A 16,881-nucleotide genomic window follows, 5' to 3' on the forward strand; every position below is an offset into this window, starting at 1 on the left:
TATATATATATATATATATATATATATATATAAAATCTATGTCTGTCTATATCTACAGACACACACAAACACAACAAAAAGGTTTGTCGTTCTTGCCCTATGATGTGTCAAAATGTCATAAAGCTCAAAAAAATATTACTCAGGAAAGAAGTACCAAGCAGAGCATTGCCCATCAGAACCAAGCAGAGCATTGCCCATCAGAACCAAGCAGAACTCTACACATTAGAACCAAGCAGAGCACTGCCCATCAGAACCAAGCAGAGCACTGCACATCAGAACTAAGGAGAGTCCTGCACATCAGAACCAAGCAGAGCACTGCCCATCAGAACCAAGCAGAGCACTGCACATCAGAACTAAGGAGAGTCCTGCACATCAGAACCAAGCAGAGCACTGCCCATCCGAACCAAGCAGAGCACTGCACATCAGAACTAAGGAGAGCCCTGCACATCAGAACCAAGCAGAGCATTGCCCATCAGAACCAAGCAGAACTCTGCACATTAGAACCAAGCAGAGCACTGCACATCAGAACCAAGCAGAGCACTGCCCATCAAAACCAAGCAGAGCACTGCACATCAGAACTAAGGAGAGCCCTGCACATCAGAACCAAGCAGAGCACTGCCCATCAGAACCAAGCAGAACTCTGCACATTAGAACCAAGCAAAGCTTTGCACATCAGAAAAAAACAGAGCACTACACATTAGAAACAGAGCACTGCACAAGTCTTTTGAGCAGACTTGCTCACTGCATTATAGTGGTACAATTCAAAGGCTGCTGTGGCAGGCACTATAGTGCTATGAGACCTAAAGCAAGGAATACTACAGCAGTCTGCTAGATAACACCACACAGAAATCCAGGAGTTGGGGGTGAAGTTAATGTAAATTTCCATGTGCTGTGCTCCCTTGGATCAAAATTCAAAGGCATACACTGCTACTGAGCATCAAAGCAGAGCATTGGGACTGAGTGCATTATATTATGTTGTTCCAACCACTGAACCCTATGGCAGCAGATAATTATCACCAAACCCAGACAAGTCATGTGCAGCTGACTGCATAAATATGTGTGAGTTTTGTGTGTGTTTGTGTATGTGTGTGTGTGTGTGTATATATATATATATATATATATATATATATATATATATATATATATATATATGTGTGTGTGTGTGTGTGTGTGTGTGTGTGTGTGTATATATATATATATATATATATATATATATATATATATTTATATATGTGTGTGTGTGTGTGTGTGTGTGTGTGTGTGTGTGTATATATATATATATATATATATATATATATATATACATATATATATATATCTGTGTGTGTGTGTGTGTGTGTGCACATCTGAGCATGTGTGCACATACGTGCGAGTTACAACAGACTTGTGCATACCACGTCCAGGTAGGCCGTTTCTCAGAATATTCACTTTTCTCCATTGCAGTAGTTCACAACTGCTGCAGACAAGGTGTTGTCTGAATGGGGAGCGGAATAGCTTAATAAGGGCAGTCAAAAGTAGGCCTATGCATTTACTATTTAATTAATAAGCAAACAAATTAAAATTGCTAATGATATACACATAGTAGATCATTTTTGTTTATTTCTGTGCTGTAAGATATTTTAAGCATACTTACCTTGATTTCATGTTCCACTTCACCTTGTAGCATAGGGCCTGTAAGGCCTGAACCTTGATCTTTGACTTCCAGACGTTTCTGAAAGAACTGGTCTGTGTACTCAGTATATACCACCTTTTTGTACTTTTTACCAATGCGCTGAGGACCCGACTCCAGCATCTGGGCCATGTAAGTCCTTAAAAGAAAAGTTTTCAGATTAAAAGGTAACTATCAGTAACTAGAGATAATTCTGCTCAACAGTTGACTAAAAGTAACATTGTATTAACCAACTCTGAATTCAAGTGCTACAATACAGAGTTCTACTTCACTACACCTTAGCTTCAGTCCTGGTTCGTGTACATTTCTAAACTGGAACAACTGGAATGCCAACACAGATATCATTAAAAGGATACACAACTCAAACAATATGTCATGCATGATTTGGCTCAAAACCCTGTCACTATACTCGGTATCCTATAGACTCCTAAGAGATAACCTGAGTCTCTGGCATGTAAGGCATTCTCTGACTCAATACTGATGAATTTACTGCATAGCAGCAGATCTAGGGATCTAAACCTCTTCTGTAACATCAACAGAAAAGTTTGGAGAAGCAGGTTTATTTTGCAGAAGATACCACTGCTCTGGAGCAAACTCTGCAACCAACTAAACCAACTTTCATCCCATATCAGCTCCTAAATGATTTATCCTAAGCATGGGTCCCTCAAATTATCGATGGTATGATTCCAGTTATTTCCACTAGGGGTAATGTAAAATTATAATGACTGTGGAATGGGTAAGGCCAATCTCTAACCAAATGGGATAGGTGATTTTGAACACAAAAAGGGAAACTAGCTAGGCTTAAAATGGCCCACGAGGGCAGCTAGCCTAGTACGTATGAACCTGCTTGACATGTTAGGGTCTCACTTTCACAAGGCTTTGGAACTTACTCTAAAGGAGGAGACAATCTTATTTGCCTGATCAAGACTTCGTGAAACAAAGTTTGGATGTTGTATCTATTCATTTTTCTGTTCATTATTTATTTATTTTACATGAGACACTGCATTGTACAAAGTACTGCTGATTTTCTGCAATCACTTTTTGCAGTGCAAGGCAAAATGGGGATGGAATAAGCAACATTGCTTCAGCAAGCACAGACCGTATTAAATGTATGGCACAAAATACATCTCACAGAATCAGCAAGCACAGAACGCATTAAATGCATGACACAAAATACATCTCACAGAATCAGCAAGCACAGAACACATTAAATGCATGACACAAAATACATCTCACAGAATCAGCAAGCACAGAACACATTAAATGCATGGCACAAAATACATCTCACAGAATCAGCAAGCACAGAACACATTAAATGCATGACACAAAATACATCTCACAGAATCAGCAAGCACAGAACGCATTAAATGCATGACACAAAATACATCTCACAGAATCAGCAAGCACAGAACACATTAAATGCATGTCACAAAATACATCTCACAGAATCAGCAAGCACAGAATGCATTAAATGCATGGCACAAAAAACATCTCACAGAATCAGCAAGCACAGAACGTATTAAATGCATGACACAAAATACATCTCACAGAATCAGCAAGCACAGAACACATTAAATGCATGACACAAAATACATCTCTCACAGAATCAGCAACACAGAACGCATTAAATGCATGACACAAAATACATCTCACAGAATCAGCAAGCACAGAACGCATTAAATACATGACACAAAATACATCTCACAGAATCAGCAAGCACAGAACGCATTAAATGCATGACACAAAATACATCTCACAGAATCAGCAAGCACAGAACACATTAAATGCATGGCACAAAATACATCTCACAGAATCAGCAAGCACAGAACACATTAAATGCATGGCACAAAATACATCTCACAGAATCAGCAAGCACAGAACACATTAAATGCATGGCACAAAATACATCTCACAGAATCAGCAAGCACAGAACGCATTAAATGCATGGCACAAAATACATCTCACAGAATCAGCAAGCACAGAACGCATTAAATGCATGGCACAAAATACATCTCACAGAATCAGCAAGCACAGAACGCATTAAATGCATGACACAAAATACATCTCTCACAGAATCAGCAAGCACAGAACACATTAAATGCATGGCACAAAATACATCTCACAGAATCAGCAAGCACAGAATGCATTAAATGCATGGCACAAAATACATCTCACAGAATCAGCAAGCACAGAAAGCATTAAATGCATGGCACAAAATACATCTCACAGAATCAGCAAGCACAGAAAGCATTAAATGCATGACACAAAATACATCTCTCACAGAATCAGCAAGCACAGAACACATTAAATGCATGACACAAAATACATCTCACAGAATCAGCAAGCACAGAACGCATTAAATGCATGACACAAAATACATCTCACAGAATCAGCAAGCACAGAACGCATTAAATGCATGGCACAAAATACATCTCACAGAATCAGCAAGCACAGAATGCATTAAATGCATGGCACAAAATACATCTCACAGAATCAGCAAGCACAGAACGCATTAAATGCATGACACAAAATACATCTCACAGAATCAGCAAGCACAGAAAGCATTAAATGTATGACACAAAATACATCTCACAGAATCAGCAAGCACAGAACGCATTAAATGCATGGCACAAAATACATCTCACAGAATCAGCTTTGCAATAATTAGTGCAAATATGCTAAATAATAGCTGAAATGAATACAGCAAACATAGAAGCTGATACAACATAATACAGGCTCATGAATATTTATGGAAAGTATACAAAGACTTGCAAAGCATATGATGTCACACAGTCTGCAAAATGATCATCCATGGTACAAGGTTAAGGTGGTTGGAATCATCTACGGGTTACAAGACAGGCGGACAGGGTCAAAGACTACAAGTGATATATGTGATGTCTGGCATTGTGAACTGGAATGTTCCATGGCAGTGGAACATAATAAGAGGAAGCCAAGTTGCTAAATGAATGCTGTGTTTATAACTGGATGGAATCTAGGCCATCCCAGTCATGAGCATGACCTTTTCATCAAATTCCACATCCAAATGAAAATTCATACTTTGAAATGGAATTCAGAAATCCATTCCCTGTGTGAAGGCAAAGTCCCCCCAATTCACACCAGTGGTGTTTTGCTTCTTCATCCTCTTACTTCATATAATCAGTTCTGAGCATACCTCTCAACTTCTAAGAGCAAGAAATCTGTACAAATCCATAAATAATGGGGGGAACAAAGGCCCAAAAATAGGGACACATTTTAAATATTGCTCTTACAAACTTAGAAAGTTGATAGAATAACAGGTTTTGCATTAGCATGCATTTTCTGAAGAGTATGAAGTCTGAAACTCGATTTTTTGTCATTATTTTCCTGACTTCAACCCTCAATGTTTTGGCAATGATTTGCCAGAAAAACACAATTTTATGAGAAACAGACCAAATATATGAGATCACAATCTGGACATTCTGTAAACATCTGTACAGTTGAGAGGTATTAGAGTCTCTGAGGTCACTGTACCTCAGGGAACTGATTACACCTCATGCACTGACCTATGTTTTATCCATGTCCATTTTGATAAGATGCACATTATTGACCACGGGGCTGTTGATTTGACATAGTTGAACTAGTGGGCCAATAGTTTGATGAGGAATGAAGACCAAGAGCAGGCTATTAGTTCAGGCCATTCTTTAACTGCAGATACTCCACACCTCTGAATGACCTGCTGTGCAGATACTCCACACCTCTGAATGACCTACAGTGCAAATACTGTACACCTCTGAATGACCTGCTGTCCAGATACTCTGCATCTCTGAATGACCTGCAGTGCAGATACTCTGCACCTCTGAATGACCTGCTGTGCAGATACTCTGCACCTCTGAATGACCTGCTGTGCAGATACTCTGCACCTCTGAATGACCTGGTCTGCAGATACTCTGCACCTTTGAATGACCTGCTCTGCAGATACTCTGCACCTCTGAATGACCTGAAGTGCAGATACTCCACACCTCTGAATGACCTACAGTGCAAATACTGTACACCTCTGAATGACCTGCTGTCCAGATACTCTGTACCTCTGAATGGCCTGCTCTGCAGATACTCTGCACCTCTGAATGATGTGCTGTGCAGATACTCTGCACCTGTGACTGGCATGCTGTGCAGATACTCTGCACCTCTGAATGACCTGCTGTGCAGATAATCTGCACCTCTGAATGGCCTGCTGTGCAGATACTCCACACATCTGAATGACCTACAGTGCAAATACTGTACACCTCTGAATGACCTGCTGTGCAGATACTCCACACCTCTGAATGATCTGCAGTGCAGATACTCCACACCTCTGAATGATCTGCAGTGCAGATACTCCACACCTCTGAATGACCTGCTGTGCAGATACTCCACACCTCTGAATGACCTGCTGTGCAGATACTCCACACCTCTGAATGATCTGCAGTGCAGATACTCCACACCTCTGAATGATCTGCAGTGCAGATACTCCACACCTCTGAATGATCTGCAGTGCAGATACTCCACACCTCTGAATGACCTGCTGTGCAGATACTCCACACCTCTGAATGATCTGCAGTGCAGATACTCCACACCTCTGAATGATCTGCAGTGCAGATACTCCACACCTCTGAATGACCTGCTGTGCAGATACTCCACACCTCTGAATGATCTGCAGTGCAGATACTCCACACCTCTGAATGATCTGCTGTCGCTGGGTAAGTCTAGCTGCTCTCAGGAAGACACAACACAGATTACTGCATAAGGTGGTTCACTTTAAATGATTGATGGAGCTGAGTAGAAAATAGAAACCATGGAATGGGAAGGGGAAGACTGTAATTCAGGAAGTTTGCAAAGCTGGAATTTTGAGTAATTAGAGATGTAATCTCTAATTAGAGAGGTAATGCCACTTTTTGTATTAGAAGCCTAATCCGATTTGGTTTTCAATATAAAGTGACCTGTAAAACAATACAGTAAGGTATTTGCAAGAGACACTTGTGTTGAATATTTTGAAGTACTTTTTCACTTACAGAGGTTCTTGCATATTCGCAGTTAAGGGAGACAAAGCACCTACTAACATTAAGATTGCTTAACATGTTTAGTGACCATTTGTTTTGTATACACTGCTTTTGAAAGGGATAAGATCAGTATGGAATGAATATGAAATATAAAAGGATGTCAATACAGTAGGTGTTTCTGTGAAGATCTATGCCTCCAGATACAGTAGCGTTGTTACTATAAGAAAGGTCTCAGTACACTCAGTGTTTCTGTAAAGATCTATACAGTCACTATGCACTAACAATGATAATATAAGAAAGGTTTCAGTACAGTAGATATTTCTGTGAAGATATATGCCTTCACTATATAGTAATGTTATTACCATAAGAAGGGTATGACTACAGCAGAGGTTTCTGTTAAGGTCTATACAGTCACCATACAGTAAAGTTGTTACTATAAGAAAAGTGTCAGTACAGAAGGTGTTTCTGTGAAGATATATAGAAACATTGTTATGACAGGAAGGGTGTCAGTACAGTAGGTGTTTCTGTGAAGATCTATTCCATCACTATACAGTAGCACTGTTACAATAAAAAGGGTCTCTTTACAGCAGGTGCTTCTGTGAAGATCTATGCCTCCAGATACAGTAGCGTTGTTACTATAAGAAAGGTCTCAGTACACTCAGTGTTTCTGTAAAGATCTATACAGTCACTATCCACTAACAATGATAATATAAGAAAGGTTTCAGTACAGTAGATATTTCTGTGAAGATATGTGCCTTCACTATATAGTAATGTTATTACCATAAGAAGGGTATGACTACAGTAGAGGTTTCTGTTAAGGTCTATACAGTCACCATACAGTAAAGTTATTACTATAAGAAAAGTGTCAGTACAGAAGGTGTTTCTGTGAAGATATATAGTAACATTGTTATGACAGGAAGGGTGTCATTACAGTAGGTGTTTCTGTGGAAATCTATGCCATCACTATACAGTAATGTAGTTACAGTAAGAATGGTGTCAGTAAAGTAGGTGTTTCTGAGGAGATCTCTGCCATCACTATAGAGTAATGATGTGACAATAAGAAGGGTCTCAGTACAATAGGTGTTTCTGGAAGAGTTATGCTATCATTATACAGTAACATTGATAATATAGGAGTCTCAGGACAGGAAGTGTTTCTGAGAAGGAATGTTATTACAATAAGATGGGAGATCACCATATAGTAACACTGGGGTGTCAGTGCAGTAGGTGTTTCAGTGAAGATCTATCACATTACTATCAGAAAGATGTCAGTACAGAAGGTGTTTCTGAGAAGATCTGTGCCGTCACATAAACTGTTTCTGTAAGAAGGGTCTCAGTACAGTAGGTGTTTGATTATCTATGCCCTCATTCTTAGAGTAACGTTGTCACAGTAGGAAAGGTATTCTTACACGGAAACTCGATCAGTCCAAATCAGTCCAACCAAGGAACTTCTCAAATATACCATTTATTAGACACACAATTCACAATTGTAGACAAGTTGACCAAGGTTTCATCTTGAACTTATACAGACTTCATCAGAACTAACACATCATACTGAAACCACTTCCCTTTATAACACTCCCAGGTTAATTGATTAATTACACTCCCACAAAATTAAAGACACATACCCATCAGACCATACATATACCTAAAAACATATATAAGCTAAAACCATGAATATAAACATACTATAATATTACATAAAAATAAACATATAAAAATATGTAAGATAAAATCAGTACAAAATGAATAATAAAATAATTTGATTTGTTAATCCAACAATATAAGTTACAAAATGTCTAGATAAAAACAAATTTTATGGCAGAAAGTTTAGCCCAGTATATATCTTAACTTTAGTAATGGGGCTAAACTAATATGGTCATTAATCCCAGGATAACTAGTGGCATTTAACCTTATTTGCCACTTAGTTTCACTAATATCTAAATGGACATCCAATATATGCCCTTGATTATCCTTAATAACTTGCTGAATAATACAAAATTGGAATTCGTGACCTATATTTATCTTAATATGTCTTGCCAGTGCATTAGTATTTTTCATGTGTTTAATGTCCAGCAAATGCTCCCCTATCCTTTCTCTAAGTGTACGACAGGTTTTTCCAATATAAAACGCCGGACACTGATTGCACTTAGCTAAATACACCACATTTCTGCTATAGCAATCATAATGTCTACTAATAAATATAATTTCTTTCCCTAATTTAATCCTATTTCCTGATGTAAGAATATACTTGCATTTATTACATCTGCCACACTTAAAATTCCCAACCGGCCTACAAGACCTAGATGACAATTTTAACTTACTACCCTGTAATAGTTTTTTAAAAGATCTATCCTTTCTATATACATTAATAGGAGAGGCCCTAGTATCTAATTTCAATAAATCCCAATTCCTCTGTATTATCCTCACCATAGATTCCGTGTCACAATTATATGTGGTTATAAAAAACAAACCTTCCTTAATTTTATTTTCCTTTTTCACTTCAAATTCAACCAACAGCTCACCTATGTCTGTACCATTTTTTAATATGGGCTGATAAATCCCTCCCTTTCTTTTATCTATAATCTCCACCTTAATAGCTTGTACCAGGGTCTCAGGGTAACCTCTTTTCAAAAACATTCCTGTAATAAAATCTAGTTCCTTTTCAAAATTTAAGTAGTTATTAACCATTCTGGCAGCCCTGACCATCTGCCCTTTAATTATAGCCCTTTTCTGGTGGTCAGGGTGCCAGCTCTGATATTCCAAATAAGAATTGAAAAGGTAGGTTTTCTATAAATATTTGATATAAGACTCCTTTTATCGTTATCAACTGTCAAATGGACATCTAAATAATTTATTTCAGTATAACTATAAACAAAGGTAAATTTTAAAAAATCGACCGAACTGTTAATATATTCCAGGAATGCTTCCAACCTCTGAATGTCACCATCCCAAATTATAAAAATATCATCCAAAAATCGCATATATTTCTGGATGAATTTATTAAAATCACTTTGAAACACATATTCTTGTTCCCAATAGGACATAACATAATTTGCATAAATGGGGGCACACGCTGCCCCCATTGCTACTCCAGTAGCCTGCTTATAGTAGCTGCCCTCAAAAAACAAAAAATTGTTGTTTAATACCATGTCCATAAGGGATACAAAAACATTTATTTGATCCTGATCAAATGACCCTATCTTATTTAGCTGATTCTCCAACCATTCTAGCCCAATACTATTAGGAATCACTGAATATAAATTACAAACATCAATAGTAAGTAAAATAGTTGAAGGGCCTATTCTCACATCATTTAGTTGGGATAAAAAATGCCATGAGTCCTTAGTAATGTAATTGAACATTTTAACCCCCCTTGGAGATGAAAATCTAAATATTTACTTATAAAGCAAGTTTTATTCCTTTTACCATCCACAATCGGTCTGAAAGAAACATCAATCAGACCCTTGTGAATTTTAGGAATGCCAAAAGTATTGCTTATTACCGGAAAATTATTCACCAAATACTCAAATTCCATTTCATTGATTTGTCCTTGATAAAGCATATCCTTTAGCATCAGGTCGATCTTTGAATAGGCCACATGAATTTCATTTAAAGTTATTTCTTCATATGCTTCCCCTGCTAACATCCTAAACATATAGTCTGAGTAGTCATTTTTATCCATAATCACTATTCCATTGCCCTTGTCAGGCTTCATAAAACGAATGTCCTTATCTGTGATAAGCTCGTTAAGCACTACAACTTCATCATCAGTCAAATTACTACACACATTTTTCACTTTGTTATTCATATTGCCTTTGAAATATTCCCGCATTTCTAACTCACAGGCCTTCTCAAACATCATCACTGTATTATTTGTGATAGGATTAAATTTGCTAGGTCTCTTTAGAACACTAGTATTTACATGTGCATCCTGTAAAAAACTCATTTTAATATTCATTTTCCTAGTTAAATACTTTAAGTCAATAAGCACGTCAGTAATATTACCTTTCCTACCAGGAATAAAGGTAAATCCTTTAGATAATAATTCAGCGTGTTTAACCTCTATTGACTTACTAGAATAATTGTACACTTTAAAATCCCCATGTTGATTTAATATAATAATGGGTTCACTAGGGCCCGTAACATAATTCATAATAGTAGGAAAGGTGTCAATAGACTACATGTTTCTGTGAAGATCTAGGCCACCTCTATACAGTAATCTTGTTACTATAAGAAGGGTGTAGGTGAAGTAGGTAGGTAGTAGTAGGTGAAGTAGGTGTTTCTTTGAGGGTATAATACTTCAGTATACAGTAACAGTATACAGTAACATTGTTACTATCAGAATGGTCTCAGCACAGTAGGTGTTTCTGAAAAGATTTATACCATCAATATAGAGTAACATACTATAACAAGGGTGTCAGTACAGTAGGTGATTTTGTGAAGGTCTATAACATCACTATAGGGTATCATTGTTACATTAAGGAGGAGGAGGTCAGTACAGTAGGAGTTTCTGTGAAGATACATGGCATCATTATACAGTAACGTTGCTACTATAAAAAGGGTGTCAGTATAGTAGGAGTTTCTATTAAGAGCTCTGCCATTGCTATAGAGTAATGTTATTACAATAAGAAGGCTATCTGTAGAGTAGGTGTTTCTTTGGAGATCTATGCCATCACTGTACAGTAACTTTGTTACTATAAGACGTGTCGCAGTACAGTATGTGTTTCATTGAAGATCCAGGTCAGTAGTATAGAGTAACACTGTTACAAGCAGAAGTGTGTCAGTAGTGGAGGTGCTTCATTGAAGATCTGTGCCATCACTATAGTGTAACATTGTTAAAGTAAGAAGGGTGTCAGTACTGCAGATTTTTCTGTGAAGGTCTATGCCATCATTATACAGTAACATTGTTACTATAAAAAATGATGTCAGTACAATAAGTATTTCTGAGAAGGTATGTGGCATTACTAAATGCTAACATTATTACTATAAGAAGTGTCTCAGTACAATTGGGGTTTTTGTGAAAATCTGTAACGTCATTACACAGTAACTTTGTTAATATAAGAAGGGTCTCAGTAGAGTAGGTGTTTTAGGTGCACTTCAATTAAAAATAAAATAATGCTTTACCAAGTATGTATACAAAGATGTGGGCATGGTTGCTTTAAACAAGTGTGACATACATGATTTCAAAAATTGGACAGCTGCAAATCTACACATTTTGCTTATCAACTATATTTAATCGATATACAGCAGGACATTGCAAATTGAAAAGGGTAACAGGAGTAGAAAGCATCTGCAAAATGGTACACCGGTTTCCAGAAAGTCTGTGTCCAAGCTTTATAAAGTAGGGCAACAATTAAACAGAAGTGCATTTCCCCCAAAATGGCAGCTAGTTAAGGTAAGATAGATCAGAAAACTTGAAAACACAGACTTACCCTCAACACAATGCAGGTTGAGTCACTTGTCCATAATTCCACCTTTGACAATAATGTTAAATACATTTTTTACATGTGCATGCCATGAGGAGATATCAACAGTGAGTTATTTGGAACATGGTTGAAGATGTATGCCATCACTGTACAGTAATGTTGTTATGATAACAATGGAGTTGGTACAATAGGTGTTTTTTTGAAGATGTATGTCATCACTGTACAGTAATGTTGTTATGATAACAATGGAGTTGGTACAATCAGTATTTCTAAGATCTGTGTCGTCACTGTACAGTAATGTTGTTATGATAACAATAGAGTTGGTACAATCAGTATTTCTAAAATCTGTGTCATCACTGTACAGGAATGTTGTTATGATAACAATGGAGTTGGTACAATCAGTATTTCTAAGATCTGTGTCATCACTGTACAGTAATGTTGTTATGATAACAATGGAGTCAGTACAATCAGTATTTCTAAGATCCATGTTGCAACGGTATAGTAATATTGTTACTATAAGAAGGGTGTCAGTACAGAAGTTGTTTCTGAGAAGAGCTATGCCATCTCTTTAAAGTAACTTTATTATATGAATGGTCTCAGTATAGTAGGTGTTTCAGTGAAGATCTATGCCATCACTACAGAGTAACTTTGCTACAATAAGAAGTATTTCAGTACAGTGATTGTTAGTGTAAAGCTCTATGCCATCACTATACAGTAACGTTAGTATAAGAAGGGTGTCACTACAGTAGGTGCTTGTATGAATATCTCAGTTTTCACTGTACAGTAACATTATTTCAATATGAAGGTTGTGAGTACAGTAGGTGTTTCTAAGAAAATTTATGCCGTGACTACTATACACAGTAATTTTGCTATAATAAGAATGGATTCAGTACAGTCAGTAGAGGCCTTGTTAATTGGCACCCTAGGCAAAAGGGCTCCATGGCGCTCACCCCCACAATGCCCAGTGCTCCCATCCTGGTCTACCTAAACCAAACAAATACTAGAAAAGAGCCCCTGCTACAGTGGCACCCTAGGCGGCCGCCTAGTTGCCCTATGCCTAAGGCTGGCTATGAATACAGTAGATGTTTCTGTGAAAATCTATATCACTATACAGTAACATTGTTACTATAAGAAGTCTCTCAGTACAATCGCTAGTTTTGTGAAGATCTATAGCTTCACTATACAGTAATGTTGTTACTATAAGAAGTCTCTCAGTAAAGTTGCTAGTTTGTGAAGATCTGTGTCTTCACTATACAGTAACGTTGGAGTGGGCTATGGGAGGAGAAAATAGAATTCAGGGAACTTTGGTGGCAAGTTACCCTGGAAGCATCAAGCCCCCTGGTTTAAATGATTTTATATCTATTGTTAAGGTTACCATATGTCCAAGTTTCCCTGGACACATCCTCTTTTTTTGGGCTCCTGTCCGGGCAGTTTATGAAAATTCTGCGATTTGTCCGGATTTTAAAACGCAGGCAAATTGCAGAATTTTCAAAAAGCAGACATACCTATTTCAGAGTTTTTTCTCCGCTTTGTTTTATTTATTTTTTTGTTATTGGCTCATATACCGGTATATGAGCCAATCAAAAAACGGAGCTCTGTTCAATGCAGAACTGCTTGATGTTCCACATTGAACAGAAGAGAGTCCGCTGTGCGCATTTTTGATTAGCTCGTATACCGGTATATGAGCCAATCAAAAAGCGGAGCTCTGTTAAATGTGAAACTGCTTGATGTTCCACATTGAACAGAAGAGGGTCCGCTGTGGGCATTTTTGATTGACCCAATCAAAAATCCCCAAATGCGGACCCTTTTTTTTTTTTTTGCTTTTCAACCTAAGAGGACGTAAAATATATTGCACATTTTTTTCGTCCTCTTTCACATACAAAGAATTCTGGTAACCTTACCTATTGTGCCATTACTAAAGTTGAGATCTGCTAAGCTATATTTTTTGTTTATGATGCAGTTCTTAACTATGCCACCAGATAGTGCAATTACATTGTTTTTTTATAGCTTTTAAACAAGTTTAATAGTTTTTACTTTTATATTTCAATGAAAGTTTTTAACAACTGTGAAAGTATGTAACAACATGTTTTTAAGGAAATGTTTTAATTTTATTATTTATTAACAAATAATTTTGTGTGATAACATGATATTTAATTTTTTAAAAACAAACCTTCATTGCATGCTGCTTTATGAGGGAAAAGGAGAGGAAGTGATTGGTTTAAACAACTTTTTATTATTTATTAGACAATGTGATTGGTTTATTTATACAGGTGAGGAGTATATAATGGTAAAATAGGATTATAGGTCATCTGATGAAGTCTTTATGAGGAGAGATAAAAACGCTGGTCCTATAAGTGCATTCATGTTGGGAGGGTGGCCTAATGGTTAAGGTGTTTGCCTTACAAACACAAGGTGCAGGGTTTGAGTCTCATAAGGGATAATTGGCTAGACTTTAAATGGCTTGCAAGGGCAGTTAGCCTAAAACTAAGCTTTGAACCTATGTGAGTAAAGTCTGTGGATTGTGCATAAAAATTTCTTAAAGTCACCTCGAATTTGTCATTTTCTGAGGGACCTGCATTGTGGATTCTAGTTACATTTTGGTGCCTTGCTTCATTTTTTTCGTTTATACAGTAACATTTTTACTATAAGAAGTCCCTCAGTACAGTTGCTAGTTTTGTGAAGATCTATGGCTTCATGATACAGTAATATTGTTACTATAAGAGGTCTCTCAGTACAGTCACTAGTTTTGTGAAGATCTATGGCTTCACTATACAGTAATGTTACTATAAGAGGTCTCTCAGTACAGTCGCTAGTTTTGTGAAGATCTATGGCTTCACTATACAGTAATGTTACTATAAGAGGTCTCTCAGTACAGTCGCTAGATTTGTAAAGATCTATGGCTTTACTATACAGTAATGTTACTGTAAGAGGTCTCTCAGTACAGTCGCTAGTTGTATGAAGATGTATGGCTTCAGGATACAGTAATGTTGTTACTACAAGAGGTCTCTCAGTACAGTCGCTAGTTTTCTGAAGATCTATGGCTTCACGATACATTAATGTTGTTACTATAAGAGGTCTCTCAGTACAGTTGCTAGTTTTGTAAAGATCTATGGCTTCACGATACAGTAATGTTGTTACTATAAGAGGTCTTTCAGTACAGTCACTAGTTTTGTAAAGATCTATGGCGTCACTATACAGTAATGTTGTTACTATAAGAAGGCTGTCAGTACAGGCGCTACTTTTGTGAAGATCTATGGCTTCACTATACAGTAACATTGTTACTATAAGAAGACCCTCAGTACAGTTGCTAGTTTTGTGAAGATCTATAGCTTCACTATACAGTAATGTTACTATAAGAAGTATTTCAGTAGAGTCGCTAGTTTTGTGAAGATCTATGGCTTTATGATACAGTAATGTTGTTACTATAAGAAGTCCCTCAGTAAAGTTACTTGTTTTGTGAAGATCTATGGCTTCATGATACAGTAATGTTGTAACTAAAAGAGGTCTCTCAGTACAGTCACTAGTTTTGAGAAGATCTATGGCTTCACTATACAGTAATGTTGTACTATAAGAAGTCTTTCAGTACAGTCGCTAGTTTTGTGAAGTTCTATGGCTTCAAGATACAGTAATGTTTTTACTGTGAGAAGTCTCTCAGTACAGTCGCTAGTTTTGTGAAGATCTATGGCTTCACGATACAGTAATGTTGTTACTACAAGAGGTCTCTCAGTACAGTCGCTAGTTTTGTGAAGATGTATGGCTTCAGGATACAGTAATGTTACTATAAGAGGTCTCTCAGTACAGTCGCTAGTTTTGTGAAGATCTATGGCTGTATAATACAGTAATGTTGTTATTATAAGAGGTCTCTCAGCACAGTTGCTAGTTTTGTGAAGATCTATGGCTTCACGATACAGTAATGTTGTTACTCTAAGAGGTCTCTCAGTGCAGTTGCTAGTTTTGTAAAGATCTATGGCTTCACGATACAGTAATGTTGTTACTATAAGAGGTCTTTCAGTACAGTCGCTAGTTTTGTGAAGCTCTATGGCTTTACTATACAGTAATGTTGTTACTATAAGAGGTCTCTCAGTACAGTTGCTAGTTTTGTGAAGATCAAGACCAACACTATTCAGCAGCATCATTACTATAAGGATGGTCTTGGTACAGTCGGTGTCTGTGAAGACCTGTGCCATTATTACAGACTAAAGTTGTTACTTTTAAATGGATGTCAGTACAGTAGGTGGTTCTAAGAAGATCTAAACCTTTACTATATAGTAACATCACCATCATTGTACAGTAACATTATTACTATAAGAAGAGTGTCAGTACAATAGTTGTTAATGAGATCGCTGTCATCACTATACAGTAACATTGTTACAATAAGGAAGGTATCAATACAGTACATTAGGTTCTTCTTTAAAGATCTAAGGGGATCCAGTTCCTATCACTTAGGTATGACATGGTGTATAGACAACACAGCTTTGCCAGAAATGGTCATCATCTGGTACCTCTAGGCTTTGGGTTGCTGGCTAAGGCACTTGCCTTCCCCATAATGCCTTTTTTAGGCAAGGTCACAACAAAATTCCTGATGTGAAAATATCAAACATAAAGAAACTAGGAGTCATGCTGCTAAATGCTAGGAGTTTAAATCAGAAACTGCAGTCTCTGGATGCAGTCCTCTCCCTGGAAAATGTTGACATTTATGCAGTCACTGAAACATGGCTCAAGCTTACAGAAAATACCCTGGCCATGCAAGGCTACCATGCCTTCCACAATT

At 37.2% G+C, this 16,881-nt stretch overlaps 1 protein-coding gene across 2 annotated transcripts in view; it reads right to left on the bottom strand.

Annotated features, from left to right (window-relative positions):
* F8 (coagulation factor VIII) overlaps positions 1 to 16,881 on the bottom strand; it is a 2,728,596-nt gene that overhangs the window by 1,871,011 nt on the left and 840,704 nt on the right. For both annotated transcript variants that reach the window (XM_044057714.1, XM_044057713.1), the window contains one exon: positions 1,634 to 1,808. In XM_044057714.1, the coding sequence (XP_043913649.1) occupies positions 1,634 to 1,808 (175 nt within the window). The remainder of the gene's footprint in view (positions 1 to 1,633; positions 1,809 to 16,881) is intronic.

The sequence above is a fragment of the Protopterus annectens genome, chromosome 15.part0 (assembly GCF_019279795.1).
Source record: "Protopterus annectens isolate FY-2018-M chromosome 15.part0, PAN1.0, whole genome shotgun sequence".
Taxonomy (NCBI): domain Eukaryota; kingdom Metazoa; phylum Chordata; order Ceratodontiformes; family Protopteridae; genus Protopterus; species Protopterus annectens.